Here is a 24,518-nt window from a genome sequence, read left to right on the forward strand (position 1 = left end):
AGCAATCCTGCACCCACAGAAAAGCTGCATTTTTAAGGCGAGATCAAATTTTTTCACAAAAAGTGCAAGGGTTTTGCTCCTGCTGGCGTAGCTGCAGCAACAGTGTCACAAATTTCTTTTTCAACAGTGGTTCTTACACTGGATGAATTTATCTTGAAATGGTGGGCAACTGCAGCTGCAGACCTCAATCTGCGGTACACATCAAGCAATTCAACTTTTTCCTGTAATGTCATAACGTTGCTTCTTGGGAGCACTTCTAGTGTCACTAATGACACTCTGTATGGGTCTCATGGTATTACTCAAGGTTAATGGTATCATACTAAACATCACAAAAACTATGTGAGAACCACAAGATATCACGCAATTTCCTGGAGAAAGAAACTGCTCACAGGGGGATGATAAGCATCACAGGGCATTTTAAAGTGGTGCGCGCAACAGTAACGCTCACTGGAAGAGGCTAAGAAATTATTACAGTAATACAGTATGCACTACAGTTAACTTCGTGCAGCTATGATTTAACACCGCATGTTTACATGTTTACATTTCTTTCCACTGCAAATGGCACCACGTATAGTCTATAAGTAAGTTTTTATTAATTTTAACTTTTTATAATAGATTCATGTATATTTTATGGTAGTAAATGATAAAACAGACTATTATCTATATATATTGCATGCATTCCTGATATACCTTTTTCTTATTTTCTTCAAGTATTTCCAGGCTACCTGGTGCGTCCACAAATTTTTTAAATTGCTGCAATTCTCAAAAAAAAAAAAAAAAAATCCAGTATATTCATTGAAAAACCATCCACGTATAAGTGGGCTCATGCAGTTCAAATCCGTGTTGTTCAAGAATAAGCTGTAATCTGTTCACAAATTGTGAGAAAAGATTAATTTGAAGTTTGAAAAAAAAAAACCTACCTTTGCAACTGGAGTATTACATAACTGATGTGATTTTTAAAAATATCTACTTCCTTTATAAGGCATAATTTTCATTTTCTGGCAAACAAATTGTTTTTCACAGAATAAATCCACTCTAAAATTAGACTGCATACCAAATTTACCAGAATGACAGGACACAAAATCACCAAGAACTTTTGTAGCCTCAACTTGGAGGTTGTTGTGTTTTAAAATCCCACAAATCAATCAATAAAATTAAATTAATAAACATAAGACTGGCGGTAAGGCTATCTCATCTGTGAGCATTCCCAGCCTCACTGCGGAACCCAGCACCTCGCCAAGCACACGCGCCTCTGCACTTGGCTGAGGTCCCCGCACGGCCGGCGCCGCCCCCTTACCTTTCTCGCTGACGCTCTCGCTCTCCAGCTCCACGTCCTCGCAGCTGGTGTACTCGGGCGTCGACACGCCCTCCTCCTCAGAGCTGCTCACCGACATCTGCCGCTTCTTTCCGCCCCTCTTGGACCGGTGCGGCTTGGGCGGGGACGGCCGCACCGACTCGGACTGGTCTGAGCTCAGAGAGTCGTTCCGCAGCATGGTCTCCACCTTCTCGCGCTTGGCTTTCCGCATGAGGACCGCCGAGCTGGGGTCCAGGCGGCTCTGCTTCCTGAGGGGCGCTTGGGCTTTGAGCTCCGTGGCTTCTGCGGGAACCGGCCCATGCCTGGGCGCCGGCGGGCTGTGGTTCGTTAGCTGCTTGGCGCCCGGCGCCCTGGTCTCCGCAGTCCTCTCAGCCGAATAGGCCCGCGGCGAGTCCGGCGGCGAGGCCCTGGCCGCCGCCGGCGCGCGTTTGCCGACCTTGCCCTCCGGCAGCGCCGCGCCCGCCTCGGTGCGCGGGAGCGCCACGTCGCTGTGGCGACGCTCGTGCCTCGCGCGGGACACCCGGGCGTGCATGCGCATCTGCTGCTCCTCAGGCGGCGGTTTCACCGGGTACCGAGCCAGGTTCGGGTCGCTGCGGTACCTGGTCTGATATTCCTCCTCCTTTCTTTGCTTTTCCTCATCCGCCACTTTGCCCTCATCCCGTTTTTCCGGCGTGTCTGGGTAATCCTGTGATCGCCCTTTCTCAAGCCTTCGGCTTTCCCGCCTTTCTTTACGTTCCCGTTCTTCGACGGCCCCCTCCCCGGGCTGTGCTGAGGTCTTTGGCACGCGTTTCCGCTCGCTCTTAAGGGCTCCTTTGCCATTCTGCTCGGCAAGCCCTGGGGTCTTCTTTCTATGGTATACAAAAAAACGTCAAGGAGAGCAATTTATAAACTTATAGACATAAAAAACGTGTTTTCTTTTCATTCCAGTCTTAAATCATTTCAGTTACAATAATTAGTTATAGGGATTTGGATCTGAAGGTGGAACTGTAAAGGTGTTGGAATTTTACAATGTAAGGGATCTAATGGGAACACAAACTAATTATTACCAAATAGAGTTTTCATAAGAGTGTGATGATTGTACTACATTTAGCAGCTCACTGAAGCGTCGTTGCTCTTGTTAGAAGTTTACATTGAATCAATTTACTTTTCTTGAAATGTTGATAAAACTTACCTTGCAGGGTTCATGTGAGGATTAGAGACACCATCTGTGAAGATGTTTTATGAAAGGGTAGAGTGTCGTGCAAATGGAAGCAGTTCTCCAGTGTCTCTGATTCTTTGTTCTACTAATTATACTTTTTCTCATCTCTGCCTTTAATTTTCTGTTTCTGAGTCCTTGACAGTGTACAAAATATGGTCAAGAATTCTTCAGTAATTTAAAACAAATAAACAGTGTCTCTTTCAATCTTGCTTCTCCCTGAAGTTGGCCAGCTCTTTACACCGGCCACCTCTCTTCCTGCTCCTGTACCTCCCAATTCCTCATTGCTTTCCTATGAATTTATATCATTAGTAAAATTATTCCTACCTATCAATCTTCAAATTTGAACTAAAAAGTCAGAACAAAAAGTCTCTATTCAGCCCTCATTCTTGAAATTTTTGTAGTTTTTCACTATATGTCAAAAACAGAACTCTTTTCTTTAGAAACTTTACAGCTCCAAATTCTCTATCTTATTTAAAGATATCATCTTCCAACCAGTTCCAAACTGCATCTTCAGTATTTTTGTCTCTTCTTCTCCCACAACAATTTGTCACCAAATGCTATTAATTCTACCTTCCCCGAGATATCTCTGGTGTCCTATCTATCCTTTCTCCAAATAGCTTAGTTACACTCATTCTCTCGTACTGCCCTCTTATATGCTGTGTAGCTCCCCTGCAACTCCTGAGTACCTTATAAAGCTTAATTCAGAAGTCACTTCCTCTTTCCTAGGGCTCTCAAAATACTATACGTATTGCCTAGCTTTGATCAAATTAGCATCCTGGTTAATCGCCTAGGTGTCTTTCTTCCCTAGGATAGTGTGTGGTCTCTTCCCTAGGATTTGTCAGAAAAGCGACCATGTATGTTCTAATCATCTTTATACCCTCTGGTTCCTGGCACAGTGTTTCTCTGTAGTAAATACACAATGACTGCTGGCTTGAATAATAGCTACATTCACTGAAAGTCTACCATGTGCCAGCTTGGGAAGAACACATGTTCTCTTTTAATACCTGCCACAACCCTGCAAGTGAGTTTTTACTGACTATTGTGGCAGAGCCAGGACTAGAATCCAGACCTCTTTAACTTCGAAGTCCTTGATCTTTTACTGTATGGGCTTTGCTTGAAAAGGGGTTCAAAAGCTTTCCTTGGAGCCTCCTTTCTCCAAGTAATGGTTACACATATAAAAATAACAAGCCCAGTCTAGGTCCTAACAAAAGTCCTGGTCCCCAAACCATGAGCCTCGTGAGCCTGTCTTCCTTGTCAACACTTTTTCCCAGTGCATAGCTTCATGTTTGCCCATGAATACATTTTTGAATGAATGAATCAATCAAAGTAAATAATCTGATCATATTAGTCTCTGTTTAAATATTCAGTGGTTTCCCTTTCGCCTACAATAAAAGCTATAAAATGTAACCTGTCCCTTCACTGCCTCACCAGCCTTTTCTCCCCAACATTCCCTCTGCTACTTGCACTGTAGCCAGCAGCTATCCTTTAGGAGGCCCTCACCTTGGGCTTGTTCCCTCAGGCCATGTGCCTGTGCAGATACCTGGAGCACCCATCCTACCCTTCTCCTGGTTAATTCCAAAGTCACTCTTTAGAGCTCAGCATAAAAGAAATGTCCTTAAAGAAGGCTTCTCTGATGTGTCCACATACTTTCTGATAGGTCAGATTCCCCCATCACATGCTCTCAGAGCACTTTTAATTAAAGGGCTAGGTTTATAAGTGAAACATGATCTAAGAGCTGTTCTGAGTTCACCGTTGGAAGTTGGTAGCTCAGCTGGGTGACTTAGTTCGTGTTTACGTCTGTGCTTGATATGAAAGAAAAGCTTTCAACAAAGGTCTCCTAAGGAGTACATTCTAGAGATAGACAACACCCCTCAGGCCTGTTGTTTTTCCATGTGGGATCTGAGAATTAGTACTTTCACATATTCTTTCCATTAATAGAAGTTAAATTCTTGAAAACGCGTTTGCTCTCCTAGCAAAATCTTGCCTTTTGCTTACAGGGTGAAAGAACTATTACCTCTCTCTAGGAGGTTCACTTCTAGACCTGGATGAAGCCTGCTTCTGTTCAGGCCCCAAGGCTTGCTGTGAGGGCTCAGCCCCTTTGCTCCTGTCTGGTGGTGCGCTGGGAGGAGCAGTGTCCTGGGAGGAGGCAGCTGCTGTGCTCAGGGGTGTCTGAGACCGCGATCGCTCTTGGAGTCGTGCTTTCTTTTCTCTTGGTACCTCAGAACCAGCACCTGTAGCTGTATCACTCAGGGTTCCATCCTGACTTGTCTGTTGAGGGCCACTTCCAAAGAACCATGCCCCAGATTTGGTTAAGATTTCTTGTTGCTTTCGACATAAATTGCATACCCACATAACCTATTTGAAGAAGAAAGAACAATATAAATTTTTATGCCCTCTTGGAAATAATTTTTCTTTTTTTTTTTTTTTTTGAGACGGAGTCTAGCTCTGTTGCCCAGGCTGGAGTGCAGTGGCCGGATCTCAGCTCACTGCAAGCCCCGCCTCCGGGGTTCACGCCATTCTCCTGCCTCAGCCTCCCGAGTAGCTGGGAGTACAGGCGCCCGCCACCTCGCCCGGCTAATTTTTTTTGTATTTTAGTAGAGATGGGGTTTCACCGTGTTAGCCAGGATGGTCTCGATCTCCTGAACTCGTGATCCGCCCGTCTCGGCCTCCCAAAGTGCTGGGATTACAGGCTTGAGCCACCGCGCCCGGCCGGAAATAATTTTTCAGTATCTTAAAATGTAAGGAAAAAAGAACAGTATTCATTTTCATATTTATCCTTGCAAATTTCTTAAGAAAATGGTCCTCCCACAAGTCACAGTCAAATATATGAATGCCTAGACAGGGACTTGTCTGAGGCTAGAGAACCTCTGGGCAGCCAGAATAGAGTTTTTTCCTCAGCATTTCTAATTTGATGATTCTGTATTTCCTTTTACCATATATCTGTCATAATTTTTATAATTGACTCTGGAGTATTAGCAAAAATGTTCCAAGCAAGGTTGTTAACTGGTTAGAAAAATGTTACCAGGAAATAAAAGAAAAAAGAAAAATGTTACCCAGAACTACAGAATCAATATGTATATACAGTACTTGCAAGTATTTTTAAAAAGCCTGTCTTTTCAAAAATCACCCACAATTAAAGGCAATATTAAAAATATTCATATAGAAGAAACAAACATAAAAAAGTAGGCCCACAAAAAAGGTCAATCTGTATATTTTCTCTAGTTTCTTAGCAATAAACTAACCTTAAGCTTATTTATGCTATAAAATATAATTTTCCATGCACATATTTACTAAAGCAATAAATGTGACTCTGAGTTTATTCATATGTGACCACTCCAATGTAATGTTTCCCAAGGAGAGCTATTTGGGAACCATCATTTAGCAACATATCCACTGATAAATTATAAGATGTAGCACCACTTAAACCTATATATCCGTTCTCCATTTGATGACCTTTAAAATGAATGTAATAATGAGGACGATTGTTGTAATAAAAAATAATAACAGCAGCAATGACTAGCTGTCACGGGGCAAAGATAGGTGCTAAGAGCCCCATGAGCCATCTTTTCAAATATCCTCAGTACCTCTGTTTCTTTGTGCTGTGATTTTACATCGCTGCCTCAGTTGCATGCCTCCAAAGGCACTTCAGGTGTTTTGTGTTTGTTTGTACGTCAGGAACTACCTCCACAGGAAAAGCTAATTACCAAACTCTAGGCTTCCTTTTCACAAATACTGACTCAATCAACAAGTACTCAAAAATATTGTATCAGGATGAATAAATCGTAGATACATTAATTGAGAAGCAACAGAAAATAGTAAAAGAAGCATTGTTTAGTAGGTCAAATGAAGAAAATGAACTACTGAAAATATTCAGATAAATAGGGAAAAGCTGTAACTATAGCCATAGAATAAGATGAAGCTAAAATAAGAAAAAGACAGGAAAAAACTAATACATTTTTTTAAAAGGAAAATACTGCAGATGAATTAAGAACTGCTTTCCAGGCAAGAAAACTCAAGGAAAAATTAAGACTGAGGAGAAATAATTGCTATAAAAAATTTAAAATTCATGAAGGTTAATTGATTTATTTAGACTCCCAGTCATAAAATGAAGTGTACTAGGTTCAAAAAAGCAGTTAGGTATAACATCTACACAAAGCATAATAACCAGTATTACGGATTTCTCATCTACCAAGATGTCAAACAAGATGAACAATTCATTGCATAAGCCTATATCAAAATAAGGGGTTTATGGAAAGCAACTTGAATTTAAGTGCTAGCCAAATAAGGGTATATTTTACAAAATCTATTACTGAGATGGTCCCTCAGAAGTCCTGATTGTTTGAACATGGACATATCAAGGATAACATTAAAAGGTGCAATACTCCAGGGCCAGGACCTTCATGAACAGTCAGTGACACTGAGTCTCTTCTGCCCAGAACCCTGAGTGGGGACAGGGGACATGTGTGTGGCAGGAAGGTTGTTGTTGTTGTTGTTGTTGTTTTTGTCTCTTTAGCTGACAAGACTGTGATAAGTTTGAAATCCTGTAATTCATGAAGATTGGTATGAAATTTTGACTATTTTACATCAAATAAATATTTCTTAGACTAATAATAAGCAACTTATTACTCATCATTTAAAGTAGGTTCTTTTCAGCCAAGTGTGGTGGCTGACGCCTGCAATCCCAGCACTTTGGGAGGCTGAGGGGAGCAGATCACCTGAGGTCAAGAGTTCGAGACCAGCCAGGCCAACAACATGGTGAAATCTCGTCTCCACTAAAAATACAAAAATTAGCCGGGCATGGTGGCACACGCCTGTAATCCCAGCTACTCAGGAGGCTTAGGCAGGAGAATCACTTGAACCCAGAAGGCAGAGATTGCAATGAGCCGAGATCCCACCACTGTCCTCCAGCCTGGGTGATAGAGTGACACTCTATCTCAAAAGAAATAATAAGAAATAAAATAAAGTAGGTTCTTTACTACAGAAATATCAAGGTATACTTAGGATAAATATGCAGTTTTTAAAAAACCATTCAGAAAACACAAACTTACAATTACAAAGTTTCTAAAATTGAATAAAGCCAAATAAAGAAGCCCAAAGGAGCACAATAATACTGATAGAAGGGTAAAGGATACTCTTCATTTTACATCTGAATATTTTCTAGAAATCATTATCACAATCTTATTTTGATTGCTTCACATTTGTAAACGTTACAAAAAATGGGTCAATGAGAACTAACTGCCAGATTTGGGTATGTTCCAGATTTTGAATATGTGCAGAATTGCTACCAGATCAATTAAAAGAAACACAATTTATTATTATTAAGTTGAATTTTACAATTTAATTTCACTTCCTGTTTATTCAAAAGGTTACATTAGCGACTTTGTCAAAACAGCATAGGCATTTTAAATAATATTATTAAAATACTGTGTATTCATTTAAGTCTGTGATGCTTCATTAGTTTTTTTCTATTTTTAACATTTACTAAAATATTGTATAATTCCAAACTTTTCCTATGTGTTATTTCCTTGTATACCACAACACTTTTAAATTTGTATTTTTAAATTAACTATGAGTGTAGTCAATCCATCCTCCAAATTGAAACTAAAATTAACCATAACAATGTTAAAATATTTATTTTTATTAAAATATCACCTCCCAGTCTATTTGCAGTTCTAAAAATTAATCATACCACAAATTTTACAAATAAAAAATAAATTGCTCATATGAGTTATAAAGAAAAATATAAGATTACAATAGAATATTGTCATACATTTCAACACAGTTAATACCAAACATTGCAGACCTCTACAATACATTTTTTGAAGTCAGTATTAAGTATTATATTTGCCTGAAGCTATAGATAATACAAGAGTGCGGTAGGGAGACATTTTTAACAATTTTTTTTTAAGAAAGAGTTTAAGACACAACTTTGTCTACAAAAAAATGCTATTTATTTAAAGCACACAAACACACCTTTTAGAAATTGCACTATGGAGGATTATACCCTGATTAAATACCCTGGGATATGTTCCAAACTAATCTAAAGTAGGCCTGTGCAATAACTGATCTTAACAATTTACAGATTTTAAGCAATCACATACAAACTTGATTCAAATACTATTGTGAAGTTACATGACTTTTGAAACACCATGGCACATATCAGAAAATATGAAGGATTGAAAATTGTATTCTGACTTTTTGCTGTAACTGCAATTTTAAGTGTCTTTTCCTCTTAATTCTTAAGCAGTACACTAAACTATTTTATAAAACCCACAGGAATTTTTTACCCAGAGAAATAAAAATTGCAACACTTTCTGCTATACATATACAGAAAATTCCATAGATAAAACCACAAGTTTGGCAGAAAAACTAAAAAGGTATTCGAGTGGAAGAAATATTGAAATATTTACAGAGCTGGAGACACAGAACAAAAGAAATGTATTTCTTGATTTATTCTTGATGATATTACTAAGGTGATTCATGACGAGGTCCAGGATAATTTTTTTTTTGGGGGGGATGGAGTTTCACTCCTGTTGCCCAAGCTGAAGTGCAGTGTCGTGATCTCATCTCATTGCAACCTCCACCTCCCAGGTTCAAGCGATTCTCTTGCCCCAGCCTACCGAGTAGCTGATTACAGCTGTCCACCACCACCCCAGCTAGTTTTTGTATTTTTAGTAGAGACGGGGTTTCACCATGTTGGCCAGGCTGGTCTCAAATTCCTGACCTCAGGTGATCCACCCTCCTCAGCCTCCCAAAGTGCTGGAATAACAGGTGTGAGCCACTGCACCCAACCCAGAATTCTTATATTAACACAAATGTCTTCCTTATAAGAATCCATCTGAGGTATTTAGTATTATAACATAAAGAATAAATATAAGCATGAAGGTTTAAAAAAAGACAGAGATTGTGATTCAATTTTCATTTGATATTTTTACAGATAAATGTTAAGATCGATTTTCAACTAATATAGGATGTTTTTAAAAATTATTATGCTACCATTTTGAAAAAACATGAAAAAGAAGATGAGATACTCAATTGCAGTTGCTGCATTTTCTGAATACTTTTACTCATTTTCCTTACTTTCTCTATTCAATAAGTACTCACTCTAGCAGAAACTAGGGACAAAATTATCAAGGCAATATTTCAACTTTGTTGACAAAAGTAGATGAGATGGTAGAAAACAGTAGATGTCAAAATAAATAAGAATGAGTTCCTTTTGGTTCTGGTAGTGTGAATGTGTATGTGGGTGGGAATGGGTGGGGGTATGTGGGTATGTTCTCTTAGTCTTTTTTTGTTGTTATTGCTATTTCATAAATTTATTTCCCTTTGGAAGTTCATAAAATATGTGGTTTTATGAAAGACAAAAATATGATATAGAATGTTTCTTTATAATGAGTAAATCACATCCAATACCACTGTCTTACTATTAGCATTTTAATATAATTTTCTATGCAAATTTAAAATAACTGAGATTCCACTGTAACTCTATATCCTATTTATATATTTAATATTATAGCACAAGTATTTCTACTTGTGCTATAGTGATTCTAAACTTTTCTAAAGAATTTTAATATCTACAAAATATTCTATAGAGATGGAGTATCACTTACCTAGCCCTTAAACTGCTTATAACCTTTCACATTAACACTGAACTCTGCAGTGAAAAGTGTGTTGATCAAACTTTTTTTCATATTTATGGTCTTTTTTTTAGGATACATTGGAAAAAATCAAATTATTTGGTAAAATTTTAGAACATATTTAAAGCTCCTCTCCTATAATCACTGTGTGGTAATAGCTGGGGCTCTCTGTATAATTTGCAAAGTAGCTTCCCAAAAGGGGTGCTAAATTGTACCCAAAAGTGACAATATCAATTCTGCACTTTAAAATCTAATGACTTAATAATGCCCCAACCCTATACTCTTACAAATGTTTCAAATTTGAAATAATATAGTGAGATTCATTTAGATAATACAATCATAAGCCACACAGCAAAAAGGAACCTCAAGGAAGGGAGATAACAATGAATTTCTAGAAGCTGCTAAGTGTATGCATGGAAAAGAGTGGTAAGTGAAACAAAATGGAGGAAGCTGTAGCTCAAATCACAGATGGAGGAGGGCCGTAACCAAGAATGGAGCTGATCTTCTCTGCAGAACCCACGAGAAGATCTAGGTTAGATGGCAGATACTATGGCAGGAGAGAAGTGAGAAATAGAATTAAAACAGATGACTATTTGTCTTTTTTTTTTTTTTAAGTTTATTTTCCATATGCAGAATGACCACTTTCTCACAAATTTGAAACAGACAGGTGTTGCTGACCTGCAAAGAGCCTTTCTCATTCTGGCAGGTAGATTTTCTCTATCCTAATGGCTGGTTCTCCAGTTGTTCACTCAAAAACACCTCCCACATATGCATACACAAACACACACCCCAATCATCCATTCTCATGCCTCGTTTTTGTTTATTCCCCTATATATGGCTAATCAAGGAACACTAAACTATTAAAATAAAAACTATAACATTGAAGAGAAAGGCTAAAATCAACATAGATAAGAATTAATGTTAGAAGAGTAAGAGATAATTCCAGGAAATACCTTAAAGAAACCTTAAAATAACCTCTACTTAGTGTTCAGATGTCAAAATTAAAAGAGCTTTTAAAATTAATGGTAAAATTATCTCAATAAAAGAAGGATTTAATGTTGCGGGAAGTCAGGGACCCCTAACGGAGGGACCAGCTGAAGCCACGGCAGAAGAACATAAACTGTGAAGATTTCATGGACATTTATTAGTTCCCCAAATTAACACTTTCACAATTTCTTATGCCTGTCTTTAGTGCAGTCTCTGAACATAAATTGTGAAGATTTCATGGACACTTATCACTTCTCCAATCAATACCCCTGTGATTTCCTATGCCTGTCTTTACTTTAATCTCTTAATGCTGTCATCTTCTTCGTAAACTGAGGAGGATGTGTGTCACCTCAGGACCCTGTGATGATTGCATCAACTGCACAAATTGTTTGTAGAGCATGTGTGTTTGAACAATATGAAATCTAGGCATCTTGAAAAAAGAACAGGAAAACAGCAATGTTCAGGGAACACCAGAGATAAGACTTCTGGCCGCCGGTGAGACGGACAGAACAGAGCCATATTTCTCCTCTTTCAAAAGCAAATAGGAGAAATATCGCTGAATTCTTTTTCTCAGCAAGGAACATTCCTGAGAAAGAGAATGCACCCTTAGGGTAGGTTTATAGACGGCCCCCTTAAGGCGTGCCATCTTTTATGGTCGAAGCCAAACAGATGAAATAAGCCCCGGTCTCCTATAGCACTCCCAGGCTTATTAGGAGGAGGACAATTCCCACCTAATAAATTTTGGTCAGACAGGTTGTCTGCTCTCAAACCCTGTTTCCTGATAAGATGTTACAATGACAATGCATGCCTGAAACTTCATTAGCAATTTTAATTTCTCCCCATCCTGTGGTCCTATGATCTCACCCTGCCTCCACTTGCTTTGTGATATTTTATTACCTTGTGAAGTATGTGATCTCTGTGACCCACACCCTATTCATGCACTCCCTCCCCTTTTGAAAATCGCTAATAAAAACTTGCTGGTTTTACGGCTCAGGAAACATCACGGATCCTGCTGACACGTGATGTCTACCCCGGATCCCCAGCTTTAAATTTCTCTCTCTTGTACTCTTTCCCTTTATTTCTCAAACCAGCCAAGACACCTAGGAAATAGAAAAGGACCCACGTAACCATCGGCAGTGGGTTCTCCCAATAATTTAAAAGAAAGGATATATGAATAACCAAGAGATAAAACACATGAGATAAAATGTTAGAGAGATAAAACATGAAATAAAAAACATGAGATAAAATAAGAGTTCTAGAAAAAAAAGAACAAAATATGGAGGGGAATAAAGTTGCAAAAATAATAGAAGACAAATTCCCAGAATGGACAAGTCATTGCATATTAATACAATGAATGGAAAAAGAAACTACCAATATAAAAATCATTATGAAATTTCCACATAACAAAGCTAAAGAAAATATACTAAAAGTTTCCAGAAAGCAAAGGCTGGGTCCTAGAGAAAGGAATAGGAAATAGAATGGTATCAGAATTCCCATCAGCAATACTGGATGTTTGAAGACAAGGGAGAAATACTATCAATAGTCTTCGGGAAAATGATAGGGGTCCTGAAATTTTATATATAGGTAAACCATCAAGTATAAGGCAGTTTAAGAAATTTTCAGAATTTGGAAGAACTTGGAAAATTTACCACTCACATATCCTTGTTAGCAAAACAAAGTCTACCAAGAAAGAGGAAATCCAGGAAGCAAATGGTTTTCACAGAAGAGCAAGTGTTAAGGGACGTCCCAGGATGAAGAGCCCTCTTTGAAACCCTAGAGAGAAATTTCGAGCAGGAGAATGGACTCTAGAATGAGGATTCTGGGAGCAAAAATTAAATAAACCAGAAGACAACAGCAACAACACAAAAGGCAAATTGATCAAATGCATAGTGCGATTTTGAACACAAAACAAATGAAACAAAAACTTCATAGGATAAAGGAATTAGCTAAAGGGAGGACTCATTTGTATTTGAAGCTAAGAACATTTTCCATCAAGTAGGACAGTGGTCATGATATCCGACCCATAAAATATGAAGCATAATCTGAATTCGCTGCTTGGCTCTATGGTTAATAATAATTGTGTTAAGCTGCAGAAGTTAACCATAGAAGAAACAAAATAGAGATTCTGGGTGGAAGGACACAGGAGTGTCCAAATGACATCTCTGTGCTTCAGTATCTTCCTTTATTTTTATATGTCATTGCAATACTATATGAGCTGTGAAGAGTTGATTAGTCCAAATATAAATGCTTAATAGTGCCTTGTCGCTCATGAATAGAAAAAGTTTGGGAAGAATAGTCAAAAGACTTTTGCTCTTTATTATAAGCCTTCTATTTCATCTTTTATCCACATATACACAGTTACATAGTTATATGTGGTATTACATATATATTTATCTTTTAACATATTCATAATATGATAAAAAATATATTTTTTGGATCATTTACCATTTATTGATTACTTTATCATTTTTTATTCATTTAAGTTGTACCATTAAGGTAAACATTTTGTTTAGAATATTTTCCATGTTTGTTAGCATGTAAACTAATCAGGTTTTTGTGTATTTATCAATTAAATTCATAGTATTTCTTACCATTTTTAATTGATTTATTAACTCCCTGATACAGTTTTTTTTTTTTTAAATTTTGTTACTTGCCATATTGGTTACTTTCTGTTATCATAAAGATGATTTTCATTTTATATCATCTATTATTCTCTTCCTTTGCAATCCTTCTGTTGTACTTTAGCTCAGAAAGTGCTTTCATAAATATTCACTTTTATTTTCATTGACTATTTATATGGTTGAACATTTTACATTGTCTTTCTTGATCTCTCAGAATCTATTTTGAGGTATAACAAGAGTTAGGGAACTACACTGATTTCTTTTCATAGATAACCGTCACAACATGTTTACTGAAGGATACTTCATTTCACTATTAACCTGCAAAGAACAGTGATCTCTAGAGTTAAACTGCCTAGGTTCTCATCTCAGGTCCATCTGTCAATCCACTTACTTGCAATTTGCTCAAGCCAACTTTTGTATCCTCCCAAAGATTCATTGCCATCATCTCTAGACAGGGGGTAATAATAGTTTTTATCTCACTGAGTTGTTTTGAGAATTAAATGAGATAATACATCTAAATTGCTTAGCATAGTTCCTGAAATATAGTAAGCAAGCATTATCAGCATTATAATGGTTATTTTATCATTATCAAAAAGGTTCGGGGCGACTATCAGATTCATAGAATATCTTACTGAAAATTATTTCTTCCCATGGAGGGGTGTGTGTGTATATATATACACACATGTATGTATTACATATATATATTTATTGTATATATTATATATGTATGTATATGTATTATATATAAATATATGTATTATATATATAAATTCAATAATATGAATTACATTATTTAAAGTCTCTACATTTTAAAGTTGATTTTACACACTATCTAATGGTCTGTCACTCACTTCTCTTGTTTCTGTAAATGACTAAAATTTTTATGACCTTGATTCTGTGTAGGTAATGGCAGGTAAAAGGAAGCAATGAATACTGAATCATGGTTAAGGAGCAGCCCTTGGAAGTAGAATATATGGGCCTGAATCCTTATTTGCTGACATTCTCATTATCCTACCTAGGACAGATTATATCATCTCTCTGTGCTTCAGTATTGTCATTTATAAAGCAGGGAGAATAATAATAATGATTTCATAGACTCTATGTTAGGACTGAGTTATACAAAACCATGTTTGACACATAGTAAATATTCAATAATATTTTTATTAGCATCATACAACATTTATTGCTGATGTGTCTTCAAACTGCAGGTAAATAAATATTATTTTATTTTGCAATATAAAGTGCTACACTCAGTACATATTTTTGATTTCAACAAATACTTTAGGTGCCTGTTATGTGTTAGGCATTGTTTTAGGTGCTAGGGATGCAGCACTGAAAAAAATAGACAAAAATTCTCCTCAAGGAGTTTATGTTCTAGTGAAAAAAGACAGACAGAAACAAAACATAATGGTAGGCCGGGCGCTGTGACTCATCTCAGCACTTTGGGAGGCTGAGGTGGGTGGACCATGAGGTCAGGAGTTCGAGACCAGCCTGGCCAACATAGTGAAACCCTATCTCTACTAAAAATACAAAAAATTAGCCAGGCGTGGTGGTGGGCACCTGTAATCCCAGCTACTCAGGAGGCTAAGGCCGGATCATCGCTTGAACCTGGGAGGTGGAGGTTGCAGTGAGCCAAGATCACACCACTGCACACCAGCCTGGGCAACAGTGTAAGACTCTGACTCAAAAAACAGACCCAAAAAACCATAAAAAACCCATAATGGTAAACATATGTGGTATTATAGATGGTGATAAGTACTGAGGAATAAATGCAAAAGAAAAAGGCATTGGGCACTCTGAGTGGTGGTAGAATACAATATAAAATTGGCTAGTCAAAGAAAACTTCACTGAGAAAGTGATACTTGAGTAAGAGTAAGCTATGCAGGTATCTGGAGGAAAGCATCTCAGGCTGTAAAAGCAACAAATAAAAAGGACTTTGTGGAGCTTATACCTGGTGGTTTCAAAGCACAGGTGGAGCCGAGTAAGTGAAGGTTCAGGTCGTATAAGATGTGTTCAGTAGAGTAAGGAGTCAGACCCAGTAGGTCTTTGTGGACTATAGCAATGACTTTGACTTTTATGATGAGTAATGGGGAGCCATTGGAAGATTCTGAGCAGAGAAGTCATCTCATACATCTTTTGTTTTTGAGACAGGGTCTCACTCTGTCACATAGGCTGGAGTGCAGTGGCACCATCACAGCTCACTGCAGTCTCAACCTCCTTGGCTTAGGTGATCCACCCGCCTCTGCCTCCCAAGTAGCTGAGACTACAGGCAGGCACCACCATGCTCAGCTAATTTTTGTGGGTTTTTTGTTTGTTTGTTTGTTTGTTTGTGTTTTTTGGTAGAGACAGGCTTTCGCCATGTTGCCCAGGCTGGTCTTGAACTCCTGAGCTCAAGCAATCTGCCCGCCTTGGCCTCCGAAAGTGCTGCAATTAGAGGCATGTGCCACCATGCCCAGATATAACTTGGCTTTTAATAGGATCTCTTTGGTTGTTGATTGAGAATAAAATATAGGGAATCAATTATGGAATATTTGTGACTTGAATTCTATTACTGCAATTTTTGCTCTCTTTTAGCTCATCTTTACCAGATGTGTTCTCTCATTCCTTTAGTTTATCTTTTTGTGTTACTTTGTTGGAGGTGTTACCTCTGATACACAAGGCTGAAATGTATTTTGGATCCAACTGATAATTTTTGTGTTATGATAGCACCTGAATATGCAGCAATTCCTACTTCCCTGTCTTATCTCAGGTCCTCCATTCATCAAAAGTAAATGCATAGACTCATGCACTGAATTTCATTTTCTGCTGATTGAGGACCTCGCTTATCATTGACTCCTTTATTTTCCTTAGTCTTCAATCTCATCTTCTCTACTACTCCTTTCCTCTTGGCATATAACCACAAAAGTACACAAAATAATCAAGACTTTTCTTCCAGTAATAACAAATTGATCCTCCTCTTTCTCGTCACTTTTTTCATTATCCTCCTTAAAACTAAGCCACTTGTTAAAGTAACCTAAACTCATAGCCTGTCAACTTTCTCACACCTCATTTAATCCCACCATCTTGAAATCTGACTCATCCCTACAATTACACTTTTCCTCCAATGACATTAGTGATCCCTTCCATAGTGCCAATTCTACTTAGCGCAACTTTTTAACTCTCCTCTTAATAAGCTCTTTGAGTATTTGTAATTCCTAACCACCCCTCATTTTTAGTTTCTAAAATTCAGTGACAATTTTCTTCTCTGGTCTTCTTCCTATTTGTATCACCTCATATTCCTGGCTAAAATCTTCCTTCTTTACTCTTTTATTAAATGTTGATGTTACACAGGACTCAATTCTTGCTCTTCTACATTTGTTACTTAAATAGGCTTCATGAAAGATGTGAAGTTTTCCAAACATTTTGATTTCAAGCCCTGTGAAAAAATATTTTTGAGAAGGCTTATATAATAAATATTTGTGTAATGCATTATGCATGCATGCCTATTAGAATAACACTGCATTTGCATTATAAAACATGCAGAAGTAGAAATTAAAATAAGATAAAAATATCAATAGTATATCAATTTTATCTTGTATCCAAAAAGAATAGCTTGCATTATAAACTGCTGATTCTAAAATCATAATTTCTAGCTCAGACACCTTTACAAATATCCAAATCCATTTATCTTCTTATTTACTATATATGGCCACTTAAATGTTACACAGGAGCCTCAAACTTAAAATATACAAAACAGAAATGATTATGCTTCTCAAAAACTTTCTTGTCCAGTACTTCTTGTTTTAGTTAACAGTACCACCATCTGCAGAGTAACCCGATATGTTGATCAAAAATTGATCTTAGCCTACTGTTGTTACAGTAGACAGACATGAGCAGGGCAGGAGAGGGCTCCCCGCCACCACCAGGAATGTCAGGCGACTATCAGATGATGGTCGGGCAAAGTTGTTAATTGTCTCTCTAAAATAATAATTGATCTCAGCCGGCAGCAGGAAAAGGCAGTCTCCCAATAAAAAAACAAAACAAAACAAAACAAAACAAAACAAAAAAAACCCTGACACTAGTGATCAGCAGCTTCCCAGTAAGATCTCAGGAGTTGAGTGAGTGGGCTCAAGCACGTGCACTGTGAGACAAAATGACAGAGTTTAACTGGTATATGACCTTCCTCTAGGAATGCTAGACTGGTAAAGGAAGAAAAACTCAAGTGAGCATTGCATATAATTCCAGTAAACACACTGTGCATGCTCCCCTCCCAAGTGTTAGCATGCCACTGCACATGTGGACAGCTCACCCCAAACAAATAATCAGGAAAGAAGGGACGCAAGACCTTAGAAGTATGCCAACATATAAAACCCCAGTCCAAACGTCAAACCGTGCATTCGATCTCACAAGTCACTTTCTTGATCCTCTTCCAAGTATACTTTCCTTTCATTTCTGCTCCAACGCTTTTAAATAAACTTTCACTCTTGCTATAAAACTTGCCTTAGTCTCTTCATCTGCCTTATGCCTTTCACTCAAATTCTTTCATCTAAGAAGGCAAGAATTGAGGTTGCTGCACACTCATAAGGATTTGCCACTGCTAACACCCTCTCCCCAATCCTTCATCAAATCTTCTTAATTCTGATTCTGGAACATAATGACTCAAATTTATTCCCTCATGTCTATCCCCATTGTACTGCCTTATTTGGGCCATCATCTCTAACAGCAAGTATTGCCATAACTAATATCCTAATTGATGTTTTTGCCTTTTTTATTGCTCCTGCAATAAATTATCCATACCATTTCCAGATCTTTCAAAATTTTAAATTGCCAAAAATCACATAAAGAGGAAAATAATAAATATTAGAGTGAAAATAAATGAAATATAAACTGAAAACCAATAAAACCTAGAGAAAATCAATGTACCCAGAAATTTGCTCGCTAAAGGGATTAATAAAATTGATAAACATCCCACAGCACTGGTCAAGAAAAATAACAGAAAATATGATTACCCAAAGAAAGGACAGCACTACAGAGCCTAGAATTATTAAAAATACAAATAAGAGAATATTATGAACAACTGTATGTCAATAAATTCAGTAACATGAATAGAGAAACTTCTCAAAAACTCGAACTACAACAACTGACACAAAAAAGAAATAGAAAACCTGAATAGTCCTTTAGCTATTAAAGAAGTTAAGTTAATAATTGAAAGCCAATTTATACTGAAAATGCCAGAACAAAATATCTTCACTGGCAAATTCCTTAAAACCTATTTAAAGAGCAAATGATATCAATCTTACATGAAGTTTAATATTTAAAAAGAGTGAGGAGAACCATGCTCACTTCTGAACTCACTGTATCATATCAGCTTAGCCTTAATACTAAAGTCCTGACACAACAAACTTTTGAAAATGATTAAAAATTAAAAACCAATGTCTCTCAAACAGGGAAGCAAAAACATTTAAGAAAAAAATTATCAAACCTAATACAGTACTATATAACCACATAAAAACATTATTACAAAGTGAGATTTATCCTAGCAATGCAAAATATATATATATACACATATGCAAAATAAATATATATTTTATATTATAAAATATATATGTGTATGTGTGTATAAATACATATTTAAGAAAAAGTATTTGACAAAATCCAACACTTTTAATGAGAAAAATGCTCAGCAAACTGATATAAAAAAGATTTCAGAATAATTCCTCAGTATGATAAAGTACTCATCAAAAAACATACCACTAACAGTACATGCAAGGATAGAAGGCAAATGTTCTCTACTAAAGATCAGGAACAAGGCAAATATATATACTTTTTAAACCTCTATACACCATTGTAACATAATAAATATAATCAATCAATAAAAATAAGATTAAAAATGAAAAAGTAAAACTATCTTGCAGAAGTTATGATAGTATATGTAGAAAATCCTAAAAAAATCTACAAAACACTATTGAGACTAATAAATTAGTTTAGGGCCAGGCACGGTGGCTCATGCCTGTAATCCCAGCATTTTGGGAGGCTGAGGTGGGCAGATCACTTGAGACCATACTGGCTAACACAGTGAAGCCTCGTAAAAATACAGGAAAGAATAAACAGCAACAGTTAGTAAATATAAATGAATACTGATGATAAACAAGCATAATTTAAAATAGTTGTCAGAATAAATCACACAATAATAACATAAAAGATTTGTGGGGATAAACTATGTTAATGTGGAATGAGGTTCTTTTATTGTGGTAAATATGTTAGTATATACAAAGCATTAATAACATAAGATTTTATGAATATCAAAATAATAGCAAAAGAGTGTATTACTGGCAAGATAATGAAAAGATAGAATGCTAATATAACTAATCCAAAAGAAGGTAATAAAATGGGAAATGGGAAATATAAAGGAAGATGTCAAATTTCAATACAAATACAGTGCCACCTACAGTATGTAAGAAAATTAAATCTTCCCATTCAAACAATCATCACAATGGACTTTGTACACCACCTAAGCCAGTGATTTGCTAATTAGAAGAAAAACTACTATAGCTTAAGGATTCAGAAAGATAGACTAAAAGAAATACTATACAAACACTAAATAGAAGAAAGCTAGTATGGTTATAATAACGATAACATAGCCATCACACAAAGTAGACTTGATGCAGTAAACCTTACTAGAGATGAAAAGGAGCATTTAATTATGATGAAAAATTACTTCACCGAAAAGACACACAACTCTAATTTCATATGCAGTAACAACATAGTCTCAACCTATATAAACTTAAATTAAAAAATAGGCAAATCACAAATATAGTGGGAGACAAACACATCTGTGACAGAACATAAAGAATAAAAACAGCAAGGATATAGAAGAGTTGGAAAAATTTGATCTCACTGACACATATAAAAAGAGCTGTGCTTGTTAACTACAGAATAAGAAGTGTAAATATGTTGTTCTACAAATGCTCTATATATTTGATGCAGTCTGCCCCCCAGACACCTGACACATAAATCCCAAAAAGGTTTTCGAGAATTGTATAAAGAGAATCTAAAATTATCATGAACATTCTGAAGACAAAGAAGAACCAAAACAATCTTGAAAGAGAAAAATTTAAGAGACTTATACTGTTTTTTATTCCAGCATTCCAAAGTACAGACAGATTGCTTTTTTAAGTATCAGTGCTACTAGACCAATCACAGTTATTTCTATATTATTTAGGTAGATGACTATTATCTGCTCTAAAAGAAATTAATATAAGATACCTATACATGATTACATGTTGGATTATCTGGTAGTCTTATATTCATGTACTTTAACTCTTTCCATAAATGTCAATTAATAAAATGTTTAACTACATGTGGATAAATGCTTTTGCATTTGTAAGAATTTTCTAATTAATCCATTTGCATTTTTTCTAAGCTTTATTGAACTGTAATTGACAAATAAAATTATATATATTTGAGATATGCAAACATTGTACATAAACATTGTAAAATGATTACCACAATCAAGGTAATCAACATATCCATTACCTCAAGTAGTAGTAGTTATCTTTTCTCTGCCTGTGTGGGGAGGTAGAACACTTAAGATCTATTCTCTTATCAGATTTCAAGTATACAATACACTATTATTCAGTACAGTCAACATGCTGTATTTTAGGCAGCCAGACCTATTGATCATAACTCAAAGATAGTACCCTTTTACTTACTTCTCTCCATTTCCTTCATCCCCCCAGGCCCTGCCTAGCAATCATTCTTCTGGTTTCTATGAGTTCAACTTATTCAGATTCCATATACAAGTGATAAGTAGTATTTTTCTTTCTGTGCCTAGCTTATTTCACTCAACATGATATCCTCCAGGTTCATCCAGGTTGTCACAAATAATAGGAATTCCTTCTTTTTTAAGGCCGAATAATACTACATTGTATGTTTTTATCATATTTTCTTCATTCATCTGTGAATGCACATTTAGGTTGTTGCCACTTCTTGGTTATTGTGAATAACACCACAATGAACATGGAAGTGCAGATATCTCTTCAAAATATTGATCTCATTTGCTCTTGATGTATACCCAGAAGTGGGATTGCTGGATCATATAGTAGTTCTATTTATAATTTTCTGAGGGAACTCCATACTGTTTTCCATAGTGGCTATGTCAATTTATATTCCTACCAACAGTGTATAAGGGTTACTTTTTCTCCACATCCTCACCAATATTTGTTATCTTCTAACATTTTGATAATAGGTGTGAGGTGATATCTCATGGTGGTTGTAGTTTGCATTTCCCTGATGATTAGTGATGTTGAGCCCCTACTGATATACCTGTGGGGCAGTGATATGGTTTGGCTCTGTGTCCCCACCCAAATCTCATCTTGAGTTGTAACTCCCATAATTCCCACATGTCATGGGAGGAACATGGTGGGAGGTGATTGAATTATGGGGGCAGATCTATCCTGAGCTGTTCTCGTGATAGTGAATGAGCCTCACTAGATCTGATTAATGGGAGTTTGCCTGCACAAGCACCCTCTTTGCCTGCTGCCATCCATGTAAGACATGATTTGCTGCTCCTTGCCTTCCACCATGATTGTGGGGCTTCCCCAGCCACATGGAACTGTAAGTCCAATTAAACCTCCTTCTTTTGTAAATTGCCCAGTCTTGGGTATGTTTTTATCAGCAGCGTGAAAATGGACTAATAGAGTAAATTGGTACTGAGAATGGGGTGTTGCTGAAAAGACACCTGAAAATGTGGAAGCAACTTTGGAACTGGGTAACAGGCAGAGGTTGGAACAGTTTGGAGGGCTCAGAGAGATGACTTAGGGTATCTGGGGGAAGAAATTTCTAAGCAGCAAAGCATTCCAGAGGTAACTTGGGTGCTGTTAAAGATGTTCAATTTTATAAGGGAAGCAGAGCATAAAAGTTTGAAAAATGTGCAGCCTGACAATGTGATAGAAAAGGATTAATCCCCAAGACAATGAGAAAAATGTCTCCAGGGCATGTTAGAGGCCTTCACAGCAGCCCCTCCCACCACAGGCCTGGAGGCCTAGGAGAAAATGGTTTCCTGGCGAACCAGCTCTCTAAGCAAGATGCTTATTTTTAGTGTCAGCAGCAAGATTCTTGGGGCGCCCATGAGAGGGTTAAGGGGTGTCAACATGAGAGCAGTTCATTGTCAGGCTTCCTGATAGAATCCATGGAGTGGTAAGTAGAGCCCACAGCCTCTCTTCCTGCTCCCAGACTCTCTCAACCATTCGGCTATGATGATTACCTCAGTAATCTGGGTGAGGCAAGAAAGAAGTATGCCTCCAGGGCAGCATCCTGCACAGCAGAAGGAGTCAGGAGTTCAAGCACTATGTTCTCATTTTTCCCCATGGGATACATAGTGGGCTAAAAGTCTCTCTTAGAACTGAGCTGTGCCACCTTGAGGAAAGTGGGATACAAGACGTGAAACTGTTCTTCTTATCCTCTTTGATGTTTCTATTCTTAAATTTCTTGCTTTGATGATGTGCTGGAACTTCAGTGAACTCCTAGATTCTCACAAATGTACTCTTATCTGTGGGTAGTTGTCAAAGTTGATACTTGCACAGGGGCATGATGATAGAAAGAGTCTAGTCTCTCATCTTGCTGATATTACTCATTCAATTCAACAGGTTGTTCTCATTTGTTAACTTCTCATATTATGTTTTGACACATTTTTGCCTTTACATTAGTCTTTAGATTTTTTGCTATTTTGGTCATTATTTTAATCTCTAATAAACTGCAATTCCTTGACAGGTGAATCTTTTTCCTTTTGTTTTATCAAACATCATATGTCCTAGGCATAACTAATGCCATGTATTTTATAATTACACAATCAATACATCCATCTATCAGTCAGTTGTCTGCAAGAATAGCAACATAGTCCTTCATAGAAGGAGCCAAAAAACTCAAGCAAAAGATAAAATGGAAAGATTTTGCTGTCTGTAAAACACATAACTTTTTCCACAAGTAATTATTCTCCTAGCATGCAAATTTGTAGCTATTTTATATACAGCTATTCCATATATCCTGTCTGTGTGTGTGCGTGCTTGTGTGTTTTTTTTCTCTTTCCAGGAATCAAGCACTCTGCTAAGCAGAGACATTATGAAGTAGTATAATTATTTGCATATTCAAGATAATAATTATGTTCCTTCATTAGGTAAGAGTTATGTTCTCAATAGTATCTCCTTCTGCATTTTTATACCTAGTTAGCAGGCAAAGATGTTCTATTTTTTCATGCCTTATACATTTCAATATTTTGTACACTTTTTAGCATTTTAAACTATAAAAAGAGTTTAGCATTACAACCACCTATACAAAGAAACAAATAAATGCAGCTGTTTGTTATACTCATCAGATTTTTCAAAATATTTAAGAAGATACCAGTATGAACGGGCAGACCCAATCAAATTAGGTCTTCTTCCATAGCCCCTCCTCCAAATGTTTTCTAAAGTTCCTCTGGAATATTCTCCCTTGGTGCAGTAAGTACACAAATTTTGTTTCACTGCAAGTATACTGGGGGTAGTTTTATCTGATTATTATATAATGCAGTAATGTCCATTTTTATTTCATTGCATAATTTATTGTAAAAAAAATCTATAGATTATTTACTTCAGTATTTTTAGAACTAATAGAGATTAGAACATGGCCATGTAAACATTTTACTTATTTTATACTAGAAAATGATATATTATTATTGTGGTTCTTACAAACTTAGAGATTTTTAAAAGTCTTAGGCTTGTTTAAGGTTTAAAATATTTGACCAA

The 24,518-nt window shown here is 36.8% G+C and overlaps 1 protein-coding gene across 21 annotated transcripts in view; it reads right to left on the bottom strand.

Annotated features, from left to right (window-relative positions):
• The window catches only part of LOC105479467 (regulating synaptic membrane exocytosis 1), a 492,913-nt gene that overhangs the window by 219,560 nt on the left and 248,835 nt on the right, over positions 1–24,518 (bottom strand). For all 21 annotated transcript variants that reach the window (XM_071096864.1, XM_071096860.1, XM_071096867.1 and 18 more), the window contains 2 exons: positions 4,528–4,868; positions 1,298–2,163 (listed from right to left, as the gene is read on the bottom strand). In XM_071096864.1, coding sequence (XP_070952965.1) covers positions 1,298–2,163; positions 4,528–4,868 — 1,207 coding nt within the window. The remainder of the gene's footprint in view (positions 1–1,297; positions 2,164–4,527; positions 4,869–24,518) is intronic.

This window comes from Macaca nemestrina, chromosome 5 (genome assembly GCF_043159975.1).
Source record: "Macaca nemestrina isolate mMacNem1 chromosome 5, mMacNem.hap1, whole genome shotgun sequence".
NCBI lineage: Eukaryota > Metazoa > Chordata > Mammalia > Primates > Cercopithecidae > Macaca > Macaca nemestrina.